The following is a 23,288-nucleotide window of genomic DNA, read 5'->3' on the forward strand; positions in this document are numbered from 1 at the left end:
GAAAATTAGCACCTTCTGGCCTCAGCCCTTCTCACCTCATTAAATGGAGGATCAGAAGCAGCTTCTCCCAGGAGGGCCTCCTCATCTGGTTATAATAGGTAGTCCTGTAGGTATCCATGTACCAAGCCATATATGTTTTATAAGTCAGATCAGCACTTTGAACTGTGCCCAGAAACCTATTGGTAACTCCTTGCGAGGTAGTCCAGACAAGAAGCACACCCAGAAGAACTAGCTTGACTTTATTGTAGGGTTACATTAACAGAATCTTGCAAATCTGAAAATACATTTTCCCCCATCACTTTTACAGCCCAAGAAACTAAAGAGGGTCCCTTCTGAGATGTTTGTCACACCCACATTCCTGTTGCAGGTAAGCTGTCTCTTATTTGACTGTTGCCCTGGCAGCGGCTCTTCCGTCTCCCAAGGTCATTCCCACGTACCATTACAGTAACTAACTCAAGGCCAGCAAGTTAGGGGTGTTCATAGTGATTAACACCAGTCAACCTCTACATTTTGGACCATCTGCCATTTCCAAACGGTCTTTAAAGGCAGCCCCGCATAGAGTGCCTTGCATTGGTCTAACCAAGTGGTGATAAGGGCACAAGTCACTGTAGCTAGGCCCTTCTGCTCAGAAAGTGTTCTAATTGGTGCACCAAGCAAATCTGGGCAAAGGCCCTTGGGTTATGGCAGCCACCTGCCCATCTTACCAGTGAGTCCAGAGGATTCCCAAGTTGTAAATTAGCTCCTAAGGGAGCATGGCTACCCCTTTTAAGAGGCAACACTGGAATGGGTGAATCTGAACAACATTGTTAGCAAATGCTACATAAACCAATTACTGCGGGCAGGCAGGAAGTCTTTATGCTCAACCTTCTCTAAAAAGGAATTCACTACCTAAAGAAGGCTTCTAGTCAATAGCAGTAAGGGAGGATAAATAGTAATACTTTGTCTCCCTAATCATCAGAATGTAGACCTAAACTTGGGCTCATTCCCATGCTTCAGGTTCATTTTTACACTTCCTCCACCCACATTCTAGGCAACATTTCTGGCCCTTCATGTTCTAGAGTTCCTCCGTAAACCAAGGAACATGCTGAGGATTGCCACACAGGGTATAGTGTCAAGGTTCCAGGTCAACCTTCTGTTGCCAGAGACTAACCAGGATCTCAGTGAAACTGCCTATCACTGTTGGGAAAACCTCCAGTACCCTTTGGAAATCATCTGGCTCCATTAGACACCTAGGTGTATCCCACTTAATCAATCAATCATTAAACTTAAGGACAATCTAATAAACCCAAAACTTTATTTATTTTGTTGCACTTACAAGTATAATTTATTATCAGCAAGACTTTGGATAAAATAAATATCCTTACTGCTATGTCTAGACACTTGTGACTGGAGATCTTCAAGATTTAGAGCACTCAATGAGCACTGTTTCTGATTTCTCCTGTTCAGTTGTTGCTATATATCTGCAGGTTTGTCTAGCTATACTATCAATTTCTAGTCCTTTCAACAGCATCTCCAGTCAGGCACATGGAAATACCCTTTTATGGCTGAATAATAAAGATAACAACAGAAACCAGAAAACTAAAAATTATTCAATCTTTATGTAAAAGCAATTTCACACTTACAGAATATCTTCAGAGAAGGTATAGAAAGGATATTGCTTTCTCTACAACATTTTATTTTTATTTATTTATTTAATTTGTCCCCGCCCATCTCCTCCCGTCGTGGAACTCTGGGCGGTTTACAACAATCGATTAAAAACAATAACCATAACATTCTAGATTTTCCCCATAAAAGTTTACATTTATATTACAAAGATGCAAACTTCAGTTAGATGGTCTAACTGAATAGTCTAAAAAATAGTCCATCAAAGTAAATAGGATAAAAGATGCAGGAAGCTGAGAAATTTGGGGGTACTACATCAATGCTGGAAACCTCTGGATTCCATCCGAAGACATAGTATTTTTATCCTCTTGGCATCCAGATTGGAGTAGTGGCAAGGTGGGTCTATGATACTGAAATTCAGTGGTGGAATCTGAAGAGGATGTTTGGGGCTGTATCTGAACCTCAGCTGGCTGTATGCAAACCTGGTGGTCTGGGTTCTGCATCTATATCCTAGTACATTTTTAAAAGGTAGGGGAAGCATGCCAAGCATGGCTTCCAGAATTATTTACCAGCAGTGGTTGTAGGAGGAGTCAGTTTTATGCCCTGTAATGAAGTAAGGTGTTGCATCTGCATTTGTTCATGTTTGTGAGGAACTAATCAGGATGGGTCCATATATGTTCCTTCTGTATGTATCTTTGTTTGTGAGAGACAGATGGTATTATGGGTGCTATATGTGTTGTCTCTCTGCGTGTTCTGCTGTCCCTCACATAGCATCTACTGTATATGTGTTTGTGTACATGTGTGCACTGGGAAGAACTGTGGACAGCATATGGTCTGCTCTGGATCATGTGACCTGGAGAGAGGATGAAGGACTTGGAATGAAGCAAATGGCAGCATTCTGAGTGGTTGCCCAAATGCTTCTTCCATAAGGATGCATTGGAAAAAAAATGTATAGAATGTGTTTTTCTGCATCTCCCAGTCACGTCCAGCCCATTTTCAAACATGTTCTTTCTTTTGCTGACTTCTCCAGAATACCATTCTGTTCAGAGTGTTATCCTGATGGCTGGCTGGCTGATTGACAGAATTTTGCACCCCTTTTCTTAATTTCTTTCCAACTTTCTGTTGGGTTGGAAAGAATGAAGAGGTAGGATTTCTCCCTGCTGCTTCAGAAAAAAACTGCCTAGTACTGGACACTTTCTTTAAAAGATCTGGAACATCAAGGCAGCCTGCTCATGTTCAAATTCTCCATTTCCTAGTATCCCGGTACTTATCTTTTACAAGTACTCTATTTCAGGATTTTAATCTATTTATTACTGTACTATTTTAACAAATCACATAATCTGAACGACAATGTGAAGTCCCTATTCATACTAGATGCACCATCTGGTTTTAGAACATCCATCAGCTGCTCTTTCTACTGTCATTTTTTTGGGGCTCTGAAAAATTATTAATCCCAAGCTTCACATCTACATCTGCAATATCATTACCTGCATTAATTCTATCATTCACTTCAGTATTTTTACAAACTGCAGCCAAGTGACAATTCGGAAAATTATGAGCAGGTTAATGTTGCATGACTGACCAATCCATATCCTGAAGTTAAAAGAATGAAAGATGTATCTTTAAATGCAATGCAGGATGCTTATTACATAAAAAGGAATCCTCTTCACTTAATACTTTTTTGCAAGACCGCATGAGTGGCATTTGTTTAAAAGACAAGAAGTTGGTGGCAGGGAAGCATCTCTCAGACAAGAACCTAGCATAGATAAACTTACCTTTATCTAGCAAGGTAAATCAACTTGCTCATATTATTACTCACTATGCAAACAACTTTTGCATAAAAACATCTTTTACACACTATTTTTTATCTATATGCACCAAATCGTATGGGAGTACCAAACTGGGGGAACCTGTATCAGATGATCTGCAATAATTATAAGAATCAAGGATCGAAGTGTGCATCTCCTCATATTTCAATGACCATTAAATGCAAAGCCTGTAGAACACAGTATGTGCCATGAGAATTTGAATATTTGAAAGGGTTTCTGTCAGCGGGATTGGATCCAATATCAGCAGAGAATTCCACAGCCACTATGTATGTTAAAATCTAAATCAAGACTAAGCATGCTCATCAACCTCCTAGAAGAAGACACTTGAACTGTAGTGAAGGATGATATGAGCAAACCTAGCATCTGGAAATGGCTGTGCTGTACTAATTTTAGAATATAATTAACTCTTTGCTCATATTATACTTTATGTCCATGATTTCAGCTGCACTTTCATTTTATACAAAAAAATTAGGAAATTCCCCTAATTCTTATATAATTCATGTATGAGAGACCACTTGGTAAACAACTTAAGTTCCCTTTACTACTTCTATGATATTATTTATTTATTTGATTTCTATAGCTGCCCATCTCCGCAAGTGACTCTGGGTGGCTTATGCTAGGATTACTGTTTTATTTTCCCATCTTGAAGTAAAGTATTGACATCCCAAGCAAAGGGGATAAATCTAGTTTTGTGTATTTCTAGATCTCAGACCTGCTTTTGATTAATTCCAAGGAAATTGTTATGGATGAAGTTAGAAGCATTGGTTTGATAACTGACTTTTGTTTCTAATGTTGAGCTAAGTAGTCAGACTGAATTACAGGTGCATTATGAATAAAAAAGGTCATGTATCTAATTCAATTTTAATTACAAGAGAATATGTCAAGGATCAGTGCTAGCTGCATTTCTATTTAAAATTTTGGGCAGTGTTTTTAATGATTCACTGATCTACATTTACTGACACTGTTGTACTGAAGGTTTTTATATCCATTTACACCGTATATCTTGTGTTCTCAGGTCATGATGAAAATGCTACATATTTTGACAATTTTACTTTGTATTTGTCTAAGAAACAAGTATTTCATTATTTTTTAAAATTTTATTTGAACAAATTAGGAAAACATTGAAATAAATATAACACAATAAAGAAAAACACCCCAAGCCAAGACATGTTCATAAATGGATGGAATCCAGTAAGAATTTGTTAATAGACTAAAAATGGAACCAAGTGTGACTATTGCTAAAATGTTTTTCATTTTTTTTCTAGCATGCTAACTTTTTAGCCAGTGCTATTTTCCACACTTCTAAGCAGCACTTGGCAAAGAAACTTAGTTTTTCAGTATTTCACTGGAATAAATGTGAACAGAAAAACAAATTGAATATCTCATGCTGTACCATTTTATATGTTCCAGACGAACTAGATAATCGTTACACTAGAATTAATTACTCTGAGGTTGGGCTTATTATAGGCTATTGTGTAATTTTTGAATCCCCTCAAAAAGTTTCAAACTAAATGAATAACTAATAGGCCCCACCCACTACTTTTTGGAGTATCATCCCAGCATGCTGCTAAAAGAACAAGTGTGGCCCAGAGTCTCAGAAAACATTACTGTACATAGCCTTGCTTTAAACTGTGGTTTCTGAAGCTTTGGCAAAAAGAGCAGGTGTTTTCACAGGTTACAACTGAATAAAACATCAGAAGTTATTTTTATGTATGGATGGAAAATTGTAGAGTATATAATGTGATCTTTCCCTTTATTACAGGCTTTCCTTTTAGCATGCTCCAATACAACCAAAAGAGACAGGCTTAAATTCCACAATACTTATATAGGATGCTAAATACTAAACCAAATAATTTTCTCACAAATGTGGAAAATTTCCTGTAGACAGATACCTTTCACTGTATCATAGGAATTCAAATAGTGAAATGTGTAATGGATACTTTTTTCTACGTCTCACTTTCAGAAGTGACCTAGTCCACTAGCTTTATAACAAAGTCAGATACAATCTTGCCAATAACAAATTTTCACTGAGGGAAGTAGACAAGCTTCTTGATCATGTCTAGACTAAATCATGACCATTCCTTGGAAAATTAACAGGAACTTTTGGTCTGAATTTACAATAATAATTTAAATTATGTAGAAGTAATCTGAGATTTTTGAGTGTATGTTTAAATCCAGAGAACTCCAAGGTTTTGTATTATTAAAAACCAGGGAAAGTCTTTTTTTTTTAACAGTATGAAGAATACATGGAACAGTATGTCAGTTAAGAGCAAAAAGGAAAATATATAAATTCTGAAGGCATGGAGTAGAAATTATGTAAGTATCTGTTATGAAAAGGGATCTATCTCATATTTAAATAATGGGAAAGAAAAATCTGTTTAACTTGCTGTTAATGTTGCTGTATATCAATTTTGCCTTACTCCTGTGCTTTTAAAATGGATATTCCATTTTATACTCCAAATATATTGTCTCAATCAATACTATCTAGACATTGATAGCTTTATAGTTGATTGAAGAACTTGTTTGCTATCTTATTTGCCTCCCTTTTTATATTTAAGTTGCAAAATTTGAAGTGGGCTTTTACTAATATTCATTGGTAAGACTGTCCATTAATTTCTTTAATAAAATATACAGTAAATGTGCAGTTGCAACTTTAAAGGTAGAAGAAGACATACCAGAGGACTTACATTTCAGCATTAACTGTTGTGTGATTAGTTGCCATTAGAGTTCAATAAATATGTAGTTTTCCCTTCCATCTTTCAATCTGTCCTGCACTTTCACTCCTGGCGCCAAACTCCATGTTGCGTTTATTTTACTCTACTTTATTCAAGTTTACTTGGAGTAAAGCAGTCTCAAAGATAAACAGGTCCCAAACCACAGACAACTTTAAAGGTTATAACCAGCACTATGAATTACACCTGGAAACAAACTGGAAGCCAATGTAGTTCTTGCAATATTGATGCTACATGACAATATTGGCTTGTCAAGATGCAGGCTACTACATTGTACACTAGTTATTCTCAACATCCATGGAAAGGAATGTCTATCTTTTCCATTTCACTGTCATCCTCACTGCTTATGATTTTCCAACTTTATTCCCTCAGCCAGCCGGCCCAACTTCATTAAACTCCACCTTCAATTAGGACAATTCAATTTCACTTTGTCGTCTCCGTTTCCCTTTCATTATACATTGCCCTTTCTGACTCGGCTCAAACATTATCATCCTCCTTTGCTTTTTATACTGTACCTCAAAAATTATTTAACAATCTTCAGTCCCCAAAACTGGTTCCTTCTTACTACCTCTCTAAAACATGGGAGTAATTACTTTCCCACCACCCCAAAAATCTACTGTTGCTCCCTAACAATTGGAAAAAAAATTGAGTTAGAAATTGTGTTGCGAAGTTGTCAATACATTCTTTACATTCATCAGGCAGCAGGATTAAAACAATACTGAACCTATTTCTTCAAATAATACAAGGAAATTGTTGGCCTGTGCCACACTACGGTGTTATACCATAAGACTCCATACCAACAAAAAACAGAATTATGTATGGAAACAAAGAAGTATAATTAAAAACATGGGTAAATGCCACAGTATTATAAAGAAAAATTACTCAAGCATCAAGATGATATCTAAATATATTGCTAAAAAGTCAGGTCTATGCCAAATCTTTTTTTCCTCATGTAGCAGTAACATCCTTCTAAACCTCAACAGACCATTTAACCTCCTCTTGAATGAATCAGACTCACCTTTGACCTTTCCACCTTGCCATTTTCTATTCTCTACTAAATAATTCCTAATGATGTTTTTCTTCCTATCCACTCCCCACAAAATCCATACAAAATCATAAGCCAAAATTAGCAACCCCAACTTAATATCTTCATACAACATGTTATGCTAAAACAAACCATATTCCATGGTGCACTGATTCTCATAGTATGCCAAGGTTTAATGTGGTTCTGGTTTACCACACTGTGCTTATATACAGCAATTTTCTCCCTTTCATGAGTGTCATCTTTCAAACTTGTACTCTTCAAGGCCTTGGAAAGGATATTCCAATGTTGCGATGTGTTCTGACAATGTTTTTACCCTTTATACTCCATGGATGCACATTGCAAACTTAAAAGCAGGATGGGAAAAAGTATTGATGCATTCAGACTCTGGTGCTGGAATAAACTTTTAAGGATACCGCAGACAGCTAGGAAAACAAACACATGGGTCATAGAACATATCAATTCAGAATTTTCACTTAAGGCATGAATCATCAGGCTCATAGGATCTTATTTTGGGCACATTATGCAAGGGCCCAGCTTCCTTGAGAAGTCCATAATGCTGGGAAACGTTGAAGGAAAGAGAAGTGGATGACCAGCAGCAAGGTGGTTGGATTCAATTCGGACAGCAGTGAATGCATCAACGAGAAAACTGAAACGCCGAGTTGAAGACAGATTATCTGAGAGAATTATCTATCTACGAGGTTCCCGAGGGTCGACACCGACTTGATGGCACTTCATCAATCCTAAAGACCTTCTTGGCTGCACTTCATTCCTCCTTGAGTAGGTGGCGCCCCATCTAAATAGCCTCTTTCCATAGCGCATGCGCTCCATACGCAGGCCCTCTCTTCCTTCAGCTCGCTAAAAACCCGGAAGTAGGTTTCTCGAAGCATCCTTTAGTTTTGTACGCGGGTGCCGTGGGGTCCCTTCAGTTTCTCCGCCTGTGCTCCCACAGATCCTCCAGCCTCCTCGAATTCCCGCCCTTTCTCAACCCGTTTCACTTTTTAATACCGCTGAGCTCTTCCCGGCCCTATAACAAAAAAAAAAAAAAAGGCAAGCCTCTATTCAACTTGACGTTCCCTTTGATTGGCTGGTGGAGGTTTCTGCCGCTGTTTTTCAAGAAGCAGAAACGGCAGGGGAGGGAGGCCGGCCGGCGGGCCGGTGATTGCGACTCATTTCTCCCTGATCCTTGGGTCGCGGGGTGCGCGAGCCTAGAATAGGAGCGATTCCAACAGTCTGAGCGCGCGGCAGGACAGAGGAGCGGGTGCGCGTGGGAGAGGGCAAGCAGAGATACTGGCGCGGAGCTCCATCAGGTAGCAAGTGAGCGCGCGAGGGGGAAGGGGTAAAGGACGGGCAGGGGGGAGAGCGAGAAGCCTCGTGCCGAAACGAACACGGAAATGCAGCCAAAATCCCGGCACTACCGATAGCAGACGCTAAGCTTTCCTTTCTGCCGTGTCCCCCTTTCTAAAGCCACAACCCGCAGTCCCTTGTTTTAGGTTATGCTTTCTCCGCTTATTCCCAAAGCCTGCGTTGCCATTTCTGTTCTTTCAGTGCTGTTAAACGGACGTTCCCGCTTGACTATTCCCTTTTCCGGGTTCCCTTGTTAGATGACCTGGGGCGACACACCTCCTTACAAGTACAGCTCATCCAATTGTTAGGTTCCCTCCCATTTCTCTGTACCCACAGGGAGGTTTCTATAGCCCCTCCCCTCTTAAAGTCAATGGAATATCCTCAGAAGCAGGACGGTACTTGCCCGAGCTGTGAACTGGCAGCAGAGGACTGTGCAGATATGAGCACCAGGAAAATAGCTCTCATCACTGGCATCACCGGCCAGGTAAGTATAGTCCAACCTAGTTTCATCTAATGTTGTTATAGAAAATATCACATAACGTGTTTTATTCAAGAAGAAAGGGGGGGGTGCTTGGAAATCACAGGACATGGAGAGATCAATGCATTTAATGTTGAATTTACTTCCTGATGTTTCCTGCATGCATTCCTAAGGACAACTGATGCAATGAATACACTTGTTCATAGGTATGTTACAAGGATATTTGATGCTGACCATGTATCTATTTCAATATTTGGGTATTGATTTGAAACATCTCAATGTGCTGCTTTTCTCAGTTGTGATACTTTTAACTGAGGATTCCCAAAAATGGACATTGTTGAATATAGAGGTCCATTTTTTTTAACTTTTAGGTTGTCATGGCCCCATTTCATAAAACCTTATTTTTGAATGCGATATATTTGAAAAATGATAATTTTTGTATTTCATATATGCAGGGCAAAATAACTACTGTATGGAGGAGTCACTTTCATGTAAAAATGTGTAATGTGAGATGTGGCCCTGAATTGCCCAACATAGTGTCATGTTTCTTGCTCACAAGCAGAATGATCTGAAAAAAAAATAATCACTTGATAAATCTTCTTTGTAGCATGTTTAGTAATTACTGAAACAGTTACTAGGATTTTCTAGAAGTCATATCCTGGAATGTTTTAGATAGGTAATCAAAATTTGTCGTATTTTACTCACTGAAAGTTTACTTTCAATATGTTGAAATACTCTTATCTTTACTAGTTCAATGGGCCATGCTTGCTGACTACTTGTTCAGTGACCATAAGTGATAACAGTGCTGAGAAAGGAGATTTACAACCGATCCTTGCAGCCGTTGCAGCATCCCCATAGTCATGTGATTGCAATTTGGGCCTTTGGAAACTAGCACACATTTATAACAATCACAATGTCCTGAGGTCACATGATTGCCATTTGTGACATTCACAGCTGGCTTCTGACAAGCAGAGTCAATGGGGAAGCTGGCAGGAAATTGCACATCACGGTCACATGATGTTGCACTTAATGACCTGGGGCAATTTGCTTAATGACTGCAGCTGGAACTGGCAAGCTAACATTGTAAGTTGGGTGCGGTCATGTGATGTTTCACTTTATGACTCAGTTGCTTGGTGACAGAGTTGCCAGTCCCAATTGTGGTCAGTATGTAAGAACTAACTGTATGTATGTATGTATGTACACACACACATACACATACACTAAAATATGTAACAAAAGTCTGATGAAGATTTATAGAGTTTCTAAATGCTGAGAGAGTTGGGACCAGAAGCAGCTCTTGAGGGAATGAAAAACCTCTGACAGTTAGAATCAAGCTCAAAAGGACATCTGCTATAGATTTTAATGCCTAAAAAAGTTTGTAAGAGGCACTTTACAGATAGTAGATTCTAAGCCATTTACCTTTAACTTTGTTTGATAAGCAGTTGGCAAACAGTGTAGATATTTCAGTACAGTCATATGATCCTTGTATTTTGCAGCAGTTATCAGCTGAACTGCATCATTTTGCACCCATTACAATTTCTGGATACTTTTTCAGGGTAGTTCCATGTAGAGCACATTGCATAGTCTACTCAAGATGTAGCCGTGGTACTGATAATATGCCATTCTTAAATTCCAGATGACCTTCCTCCAGTGGTTTTATGTAGATGATGGACAGCAAGGGGCCCAAAATGGGAACTTTATGAGACACCATTTTTGTACACTCGCTCCCAGGTTCGGCTTATGGTCACTCACACACTCAGAGCCTGTTGAGGCGCATGGATCTTGTCAGTCCCCCTTGCTTTCTACCTGGGCTTTCCAGATAGGTGCGGCTTGAGCAGACAAGACACACAGCCCTGGTCAACAGCCAGGAAGTAATTAGGGACACACACAAATCACTTCCAACCGAATGCTGAGGCACAACAGGTTCTTTGGAATACACAGAGACCCAGTGAATTTAAAGTAATAGCAAAGCTTTACTGGTTGCAAGGTACATTTGCTCTTTCTCACACGTCCGTACACACACACACACACGCTCATCCACACCCACGTCCTTCTCAGCTAGGCTGCCAGGCACTAGCTAGAGGGACGGAAGCTGTCAAGTCTGGATCCAAAGACAACTCCAGGAGTGATGGGTTTTAGGACCCCTTTTATCCCCAAAAGTTCCTGCTTTGTTGATTCACAAGACTGGCAGCTACTCTTGCCTTGTTAATTTACAAGTCTGGTAGCTGTTGATGGGATTGGGGTGGGGGTTTCCATGTGCTCAGGCCCAACTTCCTTTGTCTGGTTCAGGTGACATTTTTCCTTTGTTTCCTTAATTACTTGCTTCCTTCTTATCTACCTTCCCTGAAGGGATCTTTTAGACAAGTTTCCTGGCTTTTGGTCCTCTCTGCTTACGTGCCTGCTTCATCTTTAGGTTATGGCAGCTTCAGCTTAGTCTCACACCATGAGTTTAAAATATGGATATCCAGGGCTGCAACTAGGATCTGTGTCACCCGGCGTAAACATGGATTCCATGCCCATTTTGGCACCCCCCAGCACTCATTTTGGCACCCCCCCCAGGGCAGCACCCGGGGCACATGCCTGCTTGCCCCCCCACCTAGTTCCAGCCCTGTGGATATCAGACAGTAGTCCCTTAGTATCACTTCCTTGACATGACTTGTCAGGAAGGCTCCAACCCACTGTAAACTGCTACTGAGACCTAATCCTGCCAGGTGGTCAAGAAGAATACCATGGTTGATAGTATTTGCAGTCACCAAAAGGTCCAGAAGAATTCGAAGGACCACATTTCCTTCATCCAGTTTCCAGTGTCAGTCATTCACTAAGGTGACCAAAGCATTTTCATTCCCTGTCTGAGAGATCAATTGAAATGGATTCAGTAAATCAGTATCATTGTGGAGGCTACTGTCCTAACAGCCAGGAACCACGCTGAGACAAGGAATAGGTCTCTAGTGTTTTATAACTGCTACATAACAGAAAATCCTAACAAACTGAAGAAGCGTGGGAAAAACCCAGACATATAAACCCCAAAGGCTAAGGCGGGCCCGATCTGTGTCTCTTTGAATGGATACCTAATTCCTCAGTACTACGCATGCGCTTTACAGCCTGGATGGGAGCCCCCTGCTCGCCATCCTTACTTATGACAGCTACCACCTTCTAGATCGCCTTTCCCAGAAACAATATATTTGAGATTGACATATAAACATATATGTCACAGGTCAAGGGAGGGTTTCTTCAATAAAAGTCTTATTACTGATTTGTTTAGGCAAGGGGGAAACACTTCCCTCCTGCAAGGATGTGTTGATCCCCTTAGCTATGGAGTCAGTCCCACCCCAACTGATTTAACCAGCCTAAAGATTGAAGTGTTGAATAACCAGGTGGTGGCCTTTATTTCTTTATACACTGTATTCTTATGAGCTACAAGATGAACATAATCCAAAATGACAGGGCAAGTAGTTGATAAGGTTATATCTTGACAACCTATCCCAACACTGGGGTTTAAGCCGAGATGGAGCCAACTGAGTTTAACCACAAAGAATGACAGTAATTGCTCACAGAGAACTGCTAACTGTTCCAGCTCCCTTCTAACATTTATTTATTGAATCAATCAATCAAGCTTATATGTTGCCTGTATCAACTCTAGGCTGCTTAGAAATTATAATAGTGTTGAAACAACAATAAACGCTTGTGAGCCAGTTTGGTCTAGTGGTTAAGGCGCTGGGCTAGAAACTAGGAGACTGAGAGTTCTTGTCCTGCCTTAGGCATGAAAGCCAGCTGGGTGACCTTGGGCCAGTCACTCTCTCTCAGCCCAACCCACCTCACAAGGTTGTTGTGGGGCAAATAGGAGGAGGAAGGAGTATTAGGTATGTTCGCTGCTTGAGTTATTTATAAAAATAATAGAGGAGGGATAATAAATAAATAAATAAATACCCCCAAGTAATATTTATTTATTTATTTAATTTTTATCTCGCCTTTATTATTTTTATAAATAACTCAAGGCGGGGAACATACCTAATACTCCTTTCTCCTCCTATTTTCCCCACAACAGCAGCCCTGTGAGGTGAGTTGGACTGAGAGAGAGTGACTGGCCCAAAGTCACCCAGCCCACTTTCATGTATCAATATCAAATGACAATGGAATTCCAAACACCCACATTAGAGCAAATAACATAACCACTTACAAAAACAGTACAGAATGCACATCTTCATTGAAATGCCATGGAATTAGTAGAAGTGACACTGACATGTTCTGTACAGACACAATGGAGACAAAGCACTGTGCATTGCTTGCCTTGCAGTAGAGTTAGAGTTCAAATGGGCCTCACTGTTCTGAGGTAGTTGTTCTCCGACTGGCATTCCATCTACTTCCTCAGTCTCAGCTCCCTACTAAACCTACCCCAGTACAGTCAGAGCATTGGCAGTATCACTGATAGATGATGTGAGAAATTCCCCAAGCATCTTCGAAATAATCTAAACTCATCAGGTGTTGGATCAGATCATTTTAACAGATCCTCCTCCACTGTGGATAAGTCTTCCATCTGTGACTTGGGAATGATCTGTCCATGTCTGCCATGTGGACATTTTCACTTTCAAACTGCCAGCTCTACTCAAATAGAATATTAAGTGTAGTGAGTGCCCGTCAGTAGTTGGTGCTAGTTGATCTGCTCCTGATCAGCCAATCTCCAGGGTGATGCAGAAGATCACCCTGGCTAGTTCAGAGGTTGAGAGGTGGTTAGTGGATAATGTACTAATAGCATCTGTGTGCTGTCTTCTCAACCTAACACAGCAGTGCATACTCAAAATGAAAGATGGAATATTTGGTTACAAGACAAAATTTCTATAGAACGTAGCGCACCACCATCCTCTGCTCCAGGCCTAGCTGTGGTACCATGGAAGAGCCCAGTGGCAGAGCTGGAAAAGATGAACTCCCCCACTTTTCTGTCAGTTACATTTCTGTGATAAGTATCAGATCACTATTCAGCCATGATAAAACCTTGGATAAAAGTCAGCCTTGCAACATATCTCCCCATGTCAGTTAATACTTCACTGTTCAGTCTTAAGCCATTCCCTGCTCTTTGCAGTTCTCCAGTCACATCTTACAGCCAGGCCACAATCAACCAGCAATTCAGAATCCACTTAGATACCTGTGTGAGCTCTGATTGATATCAGACTCTTCAGTAGCCACATTTATAATGGAAGCTGGATGTTATTTAAGAAGTTTCCTATTGGATCAGGCCAGTAAATGTTCTGATTCAAGAGATGCATCTGGGGTGTTCACAAGCAGAATAGTGGCGTGATAAGCCTTTTAAAAATTGTTATTGTCTAACAGCTGGCACTTAACACAGTTGCTTGTGATTCAGGAGATAGTATACCACCATCAGGACTTTTAACCAGTGAGAGGATGGGAGGGCTTATACAAATGCAACTATACTCATCATCTTATTTGCTGAAAAATGTGATTTCCTGTACTCTTAAAGAGAATAGGTGTTTGTCTAAGTAGGTGATGCCTGCATTTCCTGAAAGTTTATTCAGTATTACCTGCACTATTTGTATTAAATGATTCTCTCTTCTAGGCAGTAGCCAAAATCCACAGATGTTATGACTAGCATCAGTATGGAAACCTGGAGAACCCAAGATTGTGAATCTGATTATAAAGAGGGAATGTAGCCCATATAAATCAGACATATCCCCTGGATCAACTTGAAAAATGAGAAGAATGAACCAAGATAAAGTTCGTTTTCCTGAAGATTAACTGAAAAAAATGACATTTAACTGTTCAGTAGTTTTTTTTAAAAAAAATCCCTTAAAATTTGATGAGCAACAGCCATTTAAACTGAATAATAATGGTTAAAATATGGAAAGAATGATACATTTATTTAGAATGAACAGAGGACACTGACATAATGCAAACCAGGATTTTTGTGCTGGAGGTGAAACACAGTGGGAGGTATTAACTGCTAGCCCCTAATGCTTATTTCTGACTTCATGAATCATTTTACTTTAATACAAGAAAGTGCTTTATGAAATCACACATGTTAGGTCAAATGTATGTGGGATGACAAAAGATCCACCCTAAAAAAAATTACTCTCATGGTTGTTTTCTGCATTAGTTCAGTATTTGACAAAACTTAAACCAATTGGGGGGAATGGTTGCAGCTGTGAAAGTAATGAAATGGTTTGGAATTACATATACCAAAATGAAGGTAAAGGGATTCATAACCAGATATTAGAGTAAACAGGTTGAGTCTGATCTGATTCAAATGATGAAATCTATTTTGTTTGTGTTTATTTGACTTAATCTGAATCAGTCAAATTCAGTCAGATTTGAATTGTTGACTCAGTCTGGGTCCCTGAACGTATTCATTTTGGATAACCAGATTGGACGGTGGAATTCAGTCACAGTTCATTCTGCCTAGGAGTCTTTCATCACATTACTGAACTGTTGGATTATTTTGGATCATTAAATTGATTACTTCCAAATTGATGATCCAATTTGGAAAGCTGAGTAGTTTGGACATATGATTGAATTATCTCCATATAAATTTTTGCATAATCTTACTAACCTTAATAGCAGTATTTCTGATAGCTGAAGTGCTAAAAATGGGACAAGGGTCTAATAATTAGTGTTTTTATGAGAACCTTGATCTAAATTCTGTTTTTTCCAAAGCAAAAACAAATCTTTGAAATTTGACATAGTAGCAAGTGTATTGTAACTGTAAGGCAGTAAAATTCTTAATTTAGAATTAAGGTAGTGTGGTCTAACAACCTGGTTAGAGTTTGGGACTGAGGGACTAAGATCTGGGAGTCCCAGGTTCATGTCCCCACTTGGTGATGAAGGTCACTATACACATTCTTTCTTATGCCTGGAATTATAACAAATAACTGTGATGTCTGTCCAACAAGGAAAATCTGGTAAACAGAATAGTAAACATGCTATTATCTCAGCAGACCATGTATATAGTTGTTAATATATTAATATTGGAATTCTTGGAAAGCCAGGTACCGCCCATTATGATTTCTTATTTTAGTTTAATGTATTGGTTAAAATGCATATAGACTATGAGAGTTAGGAAACTAAAGTACTGTCCTGTGGTCCTTGTTTTGTTTCTGTATGGAAAACAGAAATTACATTTTTTCCAAGGACAATCCAAGTCCAGATTACAGTCTCACCAATTTTAATCACCGTTATCTACATTATGTTTTGTTACCTTGGGATGTGTGGACTGAGAGATTAAGTGATTTTACATATGAAAACAAAAACTGAACTTGAAGGCATAATACAATTAGCCAGTATTCTCTAATTTAAATTACCAATATTTAAACAGAAAGATTAGCCTTCTGCTTTCTTGCTGAATTTTGGAATAATGATACAGTCAACTGAAGATCTCCATTAGGAGGCAGAAGATTATATTACAATGTGAGAGCAGCTGTTCAAGAGTGTGTATTAATGGATTGTAACCTTTTTACCAAAAAACACTTACTGATGTGATGTTTTTTCTTTGTTATAATCCTTTTATCAGTTTGAAGTCCAGAAGCAGAACCAAGTTAACTCTACAATTACAGTTCATTTAAAATCTGTATAAACTGAAATGAGTAAAAACATGCCAATAGATTATTAACAATATCCATGGCCAGTAATATTAATATTGTACCCGTACTACATTTTTCATATTAAATTTTCTTGTCTGTTCCAAACTAATAGCAAATGAAGACTCAAGGTGCTTGAGTTTATTAATCTCAAGCAAAAGATCTTTCCTTCACCATGACCCCATGCCTGAAACCACAAGAACAGTCTCATCCTCAACTTCTCTCTTAGCTTTCTTAAAACAATAGAACACAGAAAAGGCAAGACGGAAGAAAACATTTGTCTCTAGGCATGTACTGTCATGAAGAATTATAGTGCTAAAAGCAACACATATACCACTCCAACTATACAGGAAACTTTGTTTCAGAGTTGAAAGCATTAGTTTCTAATGGCTTCACCCAAGATCTTATTTTTATATTGAAAAGTCTGGAAAAATGTTTTCTCAGTTATGCATGACCACCTGTATCATCAACCCGCACAGGACAGAATGGTTGAAAATACAAGGAACTCCAAAGACAAACAAGGATTCTTCTCTTCTCCTTTATTCTCTTAATTCTTATTTTCCAGCTATTTATTTATTTAAGTTTCCTATTTGGACCTTTTCGGCACTGCGTTGATTGTGTTCACAGTGAAAGTGGGTGTACTGTTCAGGTTTTGTCCAAACTTTCCTCTTTTCTGGTTGTTTACATGATACAGGTAGTCCTTGGCTTATGCTCATTTGTTCAGCAACCGTTCAAAGTTACAGCAGCATTGAAAGAATGGATTTACAACCAGTCCTCAAAGTTGTCTCAGCGTCCCCATGGTCATGTGAATGTGATATGGGCTCTCAGGTGCCCTGCTTGCAATTACAACAGCACAGCAAGCCATGTCATGTGATCATCCTCTGTGATGTTCCCTGTTGGCTTCCCAGAAACAAAATCAGTGGGGAAGTGGGCAGGGAAGGTCACAAGTCACCCCAGTAAGTCGCTCCTGTTGCTTTTTCTCCCAAGGAGTCTGCTATAGAGTACGAGATCCCAGGGATCTCATACCCCTATCACCCCTGCCCACCCACATTCTGTAGAGCATGCCCTCCTGCGGCACCTGTGCCCCCCCTTGCACTCCTTACATGGGACTCCTGCCTCTTCCTGCTTAATGACCTGTGCATCCTGGTGTTACGACAGCAACAGGGACTTCCGGGATTGCTGTTGCTAAGCGATATGGTCACATGATGTCACACTTTACAACCGCATCACTTAGCGACAGCAATCCTGGTCCCAATTGCCATTGTAACCTGAGGACTACCTGTATAAATACTTATGAATATCTTTAAATTTTTCTTTGTTCAGTGGTGATCACTGCAGCCATTTAACCAGGCACCTGGTTAAAAATAGTACATGGTATAGGTGACTAAGTTACTTTTATACTATGATTGACATTGTCCCTTTGATGAAGATCCTTGTTGTGGAGTGTCCTTTGTACTACTCACATAGTCTCCTACTCAATCCATAGATGGCTTCCACTTTCCTTTGGTGTGCTTCATTTATTTTATGTAATTTATTTGGTTGGATCATGTCCCAAATTTAGAGGTATTTGTTCTACACTGTGTAATAATATGTTTGAGTCATCACTTCTGTGAAGTCAGCTTATCAGTAAGTTTCTTAAGAAACACAAATAAGTTTTTCTTTCAATATGTAACTAGGAGAGTTTTTTTTCCCCTTAATAAAACAGGAAAAGGTGCATCATTTCATGTGTAATATAATGGTAAACATTACATATCAGGGCCAGGAGATTTTAAGTGATTAAGCCATAATATATGCTTCCTTGAATTAAACAGACTACATTACTTAAAAAGTATTGCTCAAGCACTAAATAATTTTATTAACTTTCATTTGGATATTGTTTTATTATCTCAGTGCAGATGGGAAACTAGTTTAAAATAGTGTTGCTATGAATGGGGTTTTGCCAATATATATTCTTGCATTTGAGCTAGTCTAGATCTCATCTCTAATGCAGAGTCAGGAGGTATTTTGTCTTTCCTTTTGCATAGTTAACCTAGATCAATTTCAGTTTATAACACTCAATGCTGTCAGGCTGCCTGGAGAGATATAGTCCACCACCTGTACTCTGTCTCCTTATTTAACTTGGCTTGTAACTTTTAGCCAGAGAGTTAAGAGAGGTCTTAGTTAACATCCTAAGTGCTGTAACACATGAACATAATAAATGAAGGAAGATGGGATGTCTTTGTCTTTAAAGATTATAATTAGACTTTTTCTACAGAAGTCTGTATACATTGGAAATGGGCAATTTATAAGCTAATCTTTACCTCCAGTGATGAGCCAGTTTGGTGTCGTGGTTAAGGCACCAGGCTAGAAACTGGGAGACTCTGAGTTCTAGTCCTGCCTTAGGCACAAACCCAGCTGGGTGACCTTGGGCCAGTCACTTTCTCTCAGCCCTAGGAAGGAGGCAATGGCAAACCACTTTTGAAAAACCTTGCCAAGAAAACTGCAGGGACTTGTCTTGGCAGTCTCTGAGAATCAGACATGATTGAACAGATAAAAAAACCCCTCCAGTGATAGTTGATTAAGGGAGAGATTTTCTTGGTTTGACTAGAGCTCCTCTTTCCCAGAAGGAACAGATATGCAGAATCTCCTATTTCCCAGATCAAAGAAATAGCTAGGAGGGAGTGCCTTTCATCAGCTTTGGTTGATATATCAGCTGCATCCTTTCCTGGAAGAAAATGCTCTTAGTTCTCCACTGGTCAACCTTACCCAGCATTGATAATATGGTTGGTATTATTTAATGCTAATAACTTGCACTCTGTTACAATATTCTCCACACAAGGCTACCATCAAAGAACTCGGAAGCCAAATGTGAACTCAGACCACATTTCACCTTACACTGGCTGCCAGTTGTTTCTGGATAAAATGCAAAGTGCTAGTTATTGCCCTACTGTGTATGGCTTGGATCCATGCTTCTGAAATAACATATCCCTCCCTATCTGCTGCCCATTGAGGCCCTCTGAGGAAATTGGGCAGCAGTTGTCATTGGTTTGTCTCATGATGGCTCAGGTTCAAGCTTTCCCTGTAGTTACCATAATTCTTTAGAAGGCAGTCCCTCCTGAATTGAGATCTCTATTTTCTTTGTTCACTTTTTGAAAGACCCTAAGGATTTTAGTTTGGGATATCAACTGCTATTAATATCTCTATTTTTAAATTTAGGTTTTATTGTAAGCCACAAGGAACCTCAGCAATTGGTATCCTAATAATAAGAAGAAATAAAGGGACAAATTATATTTGCAGTTATAATAGTTGATCAGGAAAAATAGGAGAAGGAAATGCTCCGTGGGAGTGCTAGGTTTGTCGTTTTGAGCTCCAATATGAAAGATGGGATGTAAATCTAATAAATAAAAACAAACATATTGGCAAATCAAATAATTGACAATAATCAAAATCAAATCAATCAAAAACTACGTGTCTGCATTAGGAAAATGATAGAAGATTTTTTTTTAAAAAATCTGCTTCTAAAATTGCTGCCTTTTTTTTTTTTACATTTGTACCATTACTGCACAAACCGGAAACCGGAGCTTTTATGCCTGACTTCCTGTAATTGAGTTACTCTAGACAGATTTCTACCAGGCATTGTACAATAGATACATTGTTGAATTATTGTGTGAGTTTTGAAGCTCACTTTTTTTGATTTCTCACTTCTAAACTGCATTCTGAGTATACTAAGAATATTGAACAAATTATACATCATAGCATCCTGCAACTTATGTAGGAACTGAAAAATCAATTTTGTCAAAAACCAATTTCTATTTTCTTTTTTTAGGTCCAGTTTATTAGAGACAGCAGGCCTAGATCTGGTTATGGGACCATGAGAAGGGAAATAAGCATTAAACTTTCATACACATGGAACAGTGTTAACACATTCACATAATAATGATTTTTATTTCTTTTAAACATTGTGGTAGAGAGAACCAGTTTTTAAGAACATACACATTTTTTTCATGTAAATGTAAATAACTTGTGTATCTTTGAAACTAATACAGAGTTTCTAAAGGTACTTTTCTGTATAGTAGTTACATAAATAAATATGATTTAGAAGTACAATTAGTCTGGGATCTAGAGTCTAAATTCAATTAATGTATTTTTCTAATTTTGAAAATCCTATTGTATTTATCTTATATTAAATAACAAGCATATGTTTTCATAATAAATGTTACTTGCTTATATTTCTAATGCATTGCATCATAATTTTTTAAAGGCTCTGACATTTTTCTCCAATAAGTCGTCCTTTCTCTTAGATATGAAAGTTGTAGATTACCAGAAACTCTCAACTAGCTGGTTGCAAATGAAGGGTTTAAGTCAGCCTTTCTCAACCTTTTGATCCTGGAGGAATCGTTGAAATGTTTTTGAGGACTTGGGGAACCTCTGCACATTCAGGCTCAAATATAGGTCAGAAGTTACAAAATCATGATATTCATTTCAGGTGTGAGCCTGTATATATGCATTAACTGTCATGAGTAAGGATGGCGAGCAGCATTTCTTGGTTTTCTGAAGACATTTCTAAACGTATCTCCTTAATTGCTTGTTCCTCCCTCTTTCGATGGGAGTAGGAGTTTGTTAGGATTGATGTCCTAACAACCAGGAAACACACTGAGACAAGGAACTGGTCTCTAATATTTATTGCTAGTACTTAACAGGAATCCTAACAAACTGAAGAAGCGTGGGAAAACCCAGACATATAACCCCCAAGGGTTAAGGCGGTCCCGATCTGTGTCTCTTTGAATGGCTGAACAATTCATCAGTGCTACGCATGCGCTTGACAGTCTGGATGGGAGCCCCCTGCTCGCCATCCTTACTCATGACATTAACAGTGTTCTTAAACTAAAAATAAAGAATGAAACTTACCTCTTTAATGTGAAGTTGCTTGAATTTGAAATAATTTTTTAAATAAATTGTGATCTCCCCAGAAATGCCTAGTGACCTCTTGAGCGAGGGGTTCCCTAGGGTTCCATGGAGACCTGGTTGAGAAACCCTGGTTTAAGTAATAATAATACAGTAATCCCTCCATGTTAGTCTGAAGTTTGTTGCCTTACACTTGGTCCTGTTTGTTCAAAGTTGTTCATTGATAGATGTGAGGGTGGCAAATACTTAGATCAGAGCACTATCTGATAATGTTATACCAGAGCAATACTATTACGTTTTAGACAAAATGGACTGATTATTTTCAGGCTTGGATTAAAATACTGTATACATCTTTATATCATTGTTATAACTTCTGTGGTAGAAATAATGAAATGATGAAAAGGAATTGCCTAGTAGCATTCCTTAATCTGTTCTTTCTTTTAAACATAAATCTATAGATAGATTTTCTGAATAATTATATATAATCTTTTTAGATAGTTAGATAAATCCACTAGCATAAAAGTATGGAACACTTCATGAATTGTTCCTTTTAATAAAATTTGTTTGTCTGAAAGGGTGCTACTAGACTTTTTCTGTTCATTTAGGTAAAACATGAGTTCTGTTTTCTTATTGTCTGTCCCAATAAAGCTTTACCAACTGCCCCATTTTTAAAATCCAAAATAACAAGAGCAAAGATAACCCAAAACATATCCAACAGCTTCTTCCTTTCAAAGTGTAAAGTAGATTTTAGCGTGGATAATTGGTCAGCTATTCTGAAAGCTACACAAAATATACCTTAGGTATATTTTGAGGCAAAATATAGGTATTTTAGGAATAGATAATACAAGATAGATATTATCTTGATATTTGCCTATGCAATCAAATTTTCAGAGATTTATGAATAAATGTTGGCTGATTTAAGCAATTCTGATTTATATAAAATGGTTAGAAGACACCAAAGATGCAAGTATTTGCATAATTAAGGTGTTGGCATACAATTTATATTCTGTTGAGCTTATGCTTCCTAATCATTCTTGTCAGTCACCCCCTCCCACCCAAAATGAGAAATTAGTTTAGTAAAAAAATCTAAGGTTAAGCTCAATTCTTAAATGAGCTACAGAACGATCTCAAGCATATTCACTGTTCGATTGAACTTTCAGATATTTGCTTAGAATTTTATTTGACATTTGTATTATATCATTTTTTTAAAAAAATGTATTAAACCATACTATTATTAGATCAGCTGAAAGGTAAGAAAAGAAACAAAGGCTGCCCTTATATTTTCTCCTGCAGTATTTAAATAATATCTTACCTGATCTAGGAAGTTAACATTTTTGTTAACTTTCACTTAGCCTGATAAAGATAATTTGGATTGTAGTTGTTTGTTTTTGCTTTTGGATGTCCATCATGATTTTTGTGGGACTCATTAAGTATTTACCACACTGCTCTTTGGGGATATCTTTAAGATTTTCATGCACACTGCTGTTTAATGTATTGCACTGGCATAGCAAGGAAAGTCTTAATGTTTTGGATAGGTAGCTGAAAAAACAAACAGTTAATGCATAATTATGAAAGCAAGAAAATATACTGTGTGGGTATTTCAGATCTGACATGAAACAAGCTCTAACTGTTACAGAGTGTTTGGAGGAAAATAACTGTGTTTCTGTGCTACATAAAATTATTTCTGACTTTTTAAAAACAAAAATAAAGGCAAAGTTTGTTTTAAATTCACAGTCTAGACAAGCAGGATCTACTTCCTCTTAGGAAGTTAATTCCTTTAGAACTGGGTTA

The 23,288-nt window shown here is 38.3% G+C and overlaps 1 protein-coding gene across 4 annotated transcripts in view; it reads left to right on the forward strand.

Moving 5' to 3' along the window:
• The first annotated feature begins 8,061 nt into the window (after positions 1–8,061).
• GMDS (GDP-mannose 4,6-dehydratase) overlaps positions 8,062–23,288 on the forward strand; it is a 336,036-nt gene continuing 320,809 nt past the window's right edge. Inside the window, exon 1 of one of the 4 annotated variants that reach the window (XM_063298814.1) lies at positions 8,062–9,036. In XM_063298814.1, coding sequence (XP_063154884.1) covers positions 8,923–9,036 — 114 coding nt within the window. In that variant the 5' untranslated portion in view covers positions 8,062–8,922. The remainder of the gene's footprint in view (positions 9,037–23,288) is intronic. The other 3 variants (XM_063298811.1, XM_063298813.1, XM_063298812.1) reach the window with 3 other exon arrangements.

Source organism: Candoia aspera, chromosome 3 (assembly GCF_035149785.1).
Source record: "Candoia aspera isolate rCanAsp1 chromosome 3, rCanAsp1.hap2, whole genome shotgun sequence".
NCBI lineage: Eukaryota > Metazoa > Chordata > Lepidosauria > Squamata > Boidae > Candoia > Candoia aspera.